Here is a 4,481-nt window from a genome sequence, read left to right as displayed (position 1 = left end):
TTTTTTTTTTTTTAGTTTTCCTCATTTGCTGTGGAGTGGCCGTGTGCTGAAGACCATGCTGGACATCCTGCAGACACTCTCATTGTCTCTCAGTGCCGTAAGTATCATTTAGAGCAGTGGTTCTTAACCTTTTTTCTTAACGCACCCCCTTGCCTGTGCTGAAGAGAAGTCGCGCACCCCCAACCCAAACTTCTACATGTGTATACATACTAAAAATGATTTTAAGTGATTAATTGCAATAATTCTAGCTTGGGTAATTAGTCAATACCTTATGACTTTAAATGGGCACCAAACATGTTTTAATTTTGTCTTAATTTGAACTTAATATAATGTTCCCAACCAAAATTTTGGTGGCAACCTCAACATAATCAAAATCCCGTGCACCCCCTGAAATCTCAGGCGCACCCCCAGGGGGTGCCCGCACCCCAGGTTAAAAACCACTGATTTAGATGAAAAGAATGCAATGGACACAACATGAAACAGTAAACACATAATGAAGAATGGTAAATTGACTGCATTTATATGGTGCCTTTCCACTCCTTTGAGCCCTCAAAGTGCTTTACATTATATGCCTCGCATTCACCATTCATTCTGACATTCACACACTGGTGGCAGTGGCAGCCATGCAGGGTACCACCCTGCCACCACGAGCAACTTGGAGGTTAAGTGTCTTGCTCAAGGACACATCAATGGGGTCAGCCAGTGCGGGCTCCAACCTCGAACCTTTGGCTTGCCTCTACCACCTGAGTCACCATCGCCCCACTAGTAGAAAACTACTTCAGATTACAGAAGTAGAAAACTACTTCATGACGTCTATCTTGAACACGGCAAACACATCCATCTCTGTCACCACTGTTAATCCAGAACAGAGCAAACCATCACCCCTTCTCTCATTCATGACCTATTTACTCAATCAATATCTAGGCTGGCCCAGACCTGGGAAATCTGAGGCAGGCCTATTCAGTTGGAGGCCCCAGTGCCATATCCGGCCCTTGCATGGCAAGGTTCTGGCCCGCCACAAGGTCTGAACAAAATGAAAACGTATGCTTTTGGACACTCTTAATGAATACAAATGATTTTTATTGTGCAGGACATCCACAAGGATCAACCGTATTATGACATCCCAGACACGCCCCATCGCATCACCGTCCCAGACACCCACGAGGCGCGAGAGGTGAGGACCCAGGCCGCCAATCAATTTGTGTCATTGTCATGGTTTGTGTCATTGTCATGGTTTGTGTCAATTACGACAAAACAGAGGTGGACATCCCAACGTTAGAAAGTAAAAGTCTGGCTATTGTGCTGCATTTTGCCAATTTTTTCATGCATATTTACTAATTAATAAACTAATATTAACTAGTATGACCAAAGTACAGTTAGTCTTTCATTTTTATGACTTCATAAAACAGGCAGCATTTCTATAAATTTAGTATTTCGACTTCAAAAATCAGTCCATCTTTTTTTGGGCTTGACTTGCTGTACTTAATAATGCCATTTAATTAGCTTTTTTTACTTGGTGAAAATGCCATTTTAAAAAATGAAACTTTAGAGGGTTTGCATCTGCACTCTTCATTTAAAATTTATATATATGTGTCCTATTGCATTATCAAGTCAAGTCAGCTGTTATTGTCAGTTTCTTCATATGCACAGGTCATACAAGGAAATTGAAATTACGTTTCTCTCGCTATACCATGAAAGGACATAGACATACACAGGATTGACATTTACAGACAAACATCGAAGTGCAAGACAGGACAAGTAACAGTATTGTATTCCTTGTGATCAGAGTATAGTGAAGGACTTTGCTGCTCGGTGTGGAGAGATCCTCAAGGAGGCCATGAAGTGGGCTTCCTCCGTCACCAAGTCCCACTTACAGGTGAGCCACTACTGCGTACAAGAGTTGGCTGCGTTCCCTGAGCCATAACACTTCAGTTCAGGTCAGTTCAGGTCAGAAGCTTTATTTGTCCCAGTATGGGCAATTATTGTGCAGTAGTAGTACTCCTCTCTCACACACACACACACACACACACACACACACACACACACACACACACACACACACACACACACACACACACACACACACACTTTTTTTCCTCCTATAAGAGCAGTCACACCACAGGACACCATAAAATGAACCTAAGCATTGTGTGACAGAAAGATTGCAATATGAAGACATATTAAGAGGTTAAGAGTGTTTCATTAATGTTACAGTCACACCGCAGGATATTTGACATACAGTGCCCTCCATAATTATTGGCACCCCTGGTTGAGATGTGTTAAAAGCCTTAAAATAAATTCAGTGTTTATTGCAGAGGAAAACTGTCACACTGAAAAATTTAGGAAAATGTAGCCTTCAACTCAAATGAATTGTAGGAAAATAAAAAAAATCCCTGACTAAAATATAATTCTTTTTCATTAAATCACCTGTTCCACAATTATTGGCACCCTTAACAATTCCCAGGAAATAAATATAATTGAAGCATTTCTGTCATTTCTACAGTAGTTTACAAAGTTTACCAGAGTATGTAGGAACATTTAATTAGTAATTCATCACTTCCTGTTTCCCTGGGGTATAAATATGACGTGACACCGAGGCCATTTCTCTTATCCACTCTTAAACATGGGAAAGACAAAGGAACACAGCATACAAGTAAGGCAGATGTGCGTCGACCTTCACAGGTCAGGCAGAGGCTACAAGAAGATTGCCACTCAACTGCAGCTGCCCATATCCACTGTGAGAGGAATAATTAAGAAGTTCAAAACAACTGGAACAGTGGTAAACAAGCCTGGACGAGGACCCAAGTTTATTTTGCCACCACGCACAGTGAGGAGGATGGTAAGAGAAATCAAAAGATCTCCAAAGCTCACTGTTACAGAATTACAACAAATGGTAGCATCCTGGGGTCACAAAGTGTCCAAATCAACCATCAGGCACTGACTACACGCCAACAAGCTGTTTGGGAGGCATGCACGGAGAAAACCATTCCTCACCCACAATCATAAACGCAAACGTCTGGAGTTCGCCAAGCGGTATTGGGGCTTCAACTGGGACCGTGTGCTTTGGTCAGATGAGACCAAGATTGAGCTTTTTGGCAACAAACACTCTAAGTGGGTCTGGCGTGCCACGAAAGATGCGCATGCTGAAAAGCACCTCATACCCACTGTGAAGTATGGGGGTGGGTCAGTGATGCTGTGGGGCTGTTTCGCTTCCAAAGGCCCTGGGAACCTTGTTAGGGTGCATGGCATTTAAATCAAAATCTGTTGCCCTCTGCCCGAAAGCTGAAGATGGGTCGTCACTGGGTCTTTCAGCAGGACAATGACCCTAAACATATGGCCAAATCTACACAGAAATGGTTCACCAGACACAAAATCAAGCTCCTCCCATGGCCATCTCAGTCCCCAGACCTCAACCCCATTGAGAACCTGTGGGGTGAGCTGAAGAGGAGAGTACAGAGGAGAGGACCCAGGTCTCTGGATGATTTAGAGAGATTCTGCAAAGAGGAATGGCTGAAGATCCCTCTTTCTGTCTTTTCCCATCTTGTGAAACATTATAGGAGAAGATTATGTGCTGTTTTGTTGGCAAAAGGGGGTTGTACAAAATATTAACAACAGGGGTGCTAATAATTGTGATACACATTATTTGATGTCAAATAATTATTTCTTTATGTGGGATTTTTTCCCCACTGAATAAATGCACTTGTATTGAAGGTTGGATTTTTCTCTTTTTTTCCATTAAGGTCCCATATTATTTAGAAAAAAATAATAATAATTGGAAGCTAAAAAACACATCTCAACCAGGGGTGCCAATAATAATGGAGGGCACTGTAGAAACCTTTACATAAATCTTAACAAAAATGTTTCTTCTCATCTAAGACTAATATGAAACATAATGTACCACATCTTCTTTCATTGACATATGTTTTTTAAAGGAAAAATAACAGTTTTGTAGGTTTTTAACCAATGTTACAAAAAAACAAGGCGTCACGTCTCCCACCCATGTATATTGTCATGCCCCCCCCCCCCTCTCTCCCCTGTTCAGGAGTATTTGAATAAGCATCAGAACTGGGTGTCAGGCCTGTCTCAGCACACTGGCTTGGCCATGGCCACAGAGAGCATTCTCAACTTCGCCGGATACAACCGCCAGAGCACTACACTGGGGGTGAGGAGAGAACACGCACGCATGCACACACACACACACACACACACACACACACACACACACACACACACACACACACACACACACACACACACACACACACACACACACACACACACACACACACACACACACACACACACACACGCACAGGCGCGCGCACACACACCAGTTCTGATGCTTATTCAAATACACAGATGTGCACAGAGGGGAAAGATACATGTGACTGTTGTCATGTATAGAGTGATGGAAGCTCAGTAGTAGACTTCACTCCACAGCACTCATGACTGGCTTGCTGTCACCATTAGAATATCGCAGA

The 4,481-nt window shown here is 42.7% G+C and overlaps 1 protein-coding gene across 1 annotated transcript in view; it reads left to right on the top strand.

The window, feature by feature from the left end:
- LOC134444748 (phosphatidylinositol 4-kinase alpha-like) overlaps positions 1–4,481 on the top strand; it is a 77,416-nt gene that overhangs the window by 36,983 nt on the left and 35,952 nt on the right. The window contains exons 16-19 of the mRNA XM_063193968.1: positions 16–97; positions 1,091–1,174; positions 1,787–1,876; positions 4,043–4,162. Of these exons, the coding sequence (XP_063050038.1) occupies positions 16–97; positions 1,091–1,174; positions 1,787–1,876; positions 4,043–4,162 (376 nt within the window). The remainder of the gene's footprint in view (positions 1–15; positions 98–1,090; positions 1,175–1,786; positions 1,877–4,042; positions 4,163–4,481) is intronic.

The sequence above is a fragment of the Engraulis encrasicolus genome, chromosome 3 (assembly GCF_034702125.1).
Source record: "Engraulis encrasicolus isolate BLACKSEA-1 chromosome 3, IST_EnEncr_1.0, whole genome shotgun sequence".
NCBI classification, from domain to species: Eukaryota; Metazoa; Chordata; class Actinopteri; order Clupeiformes; family Engraulidae; genus Engraulis; species Engraulis encrasicolus.
This window is presented reverse-complemented; position numbering and strand designations above follow the sequence as displayed.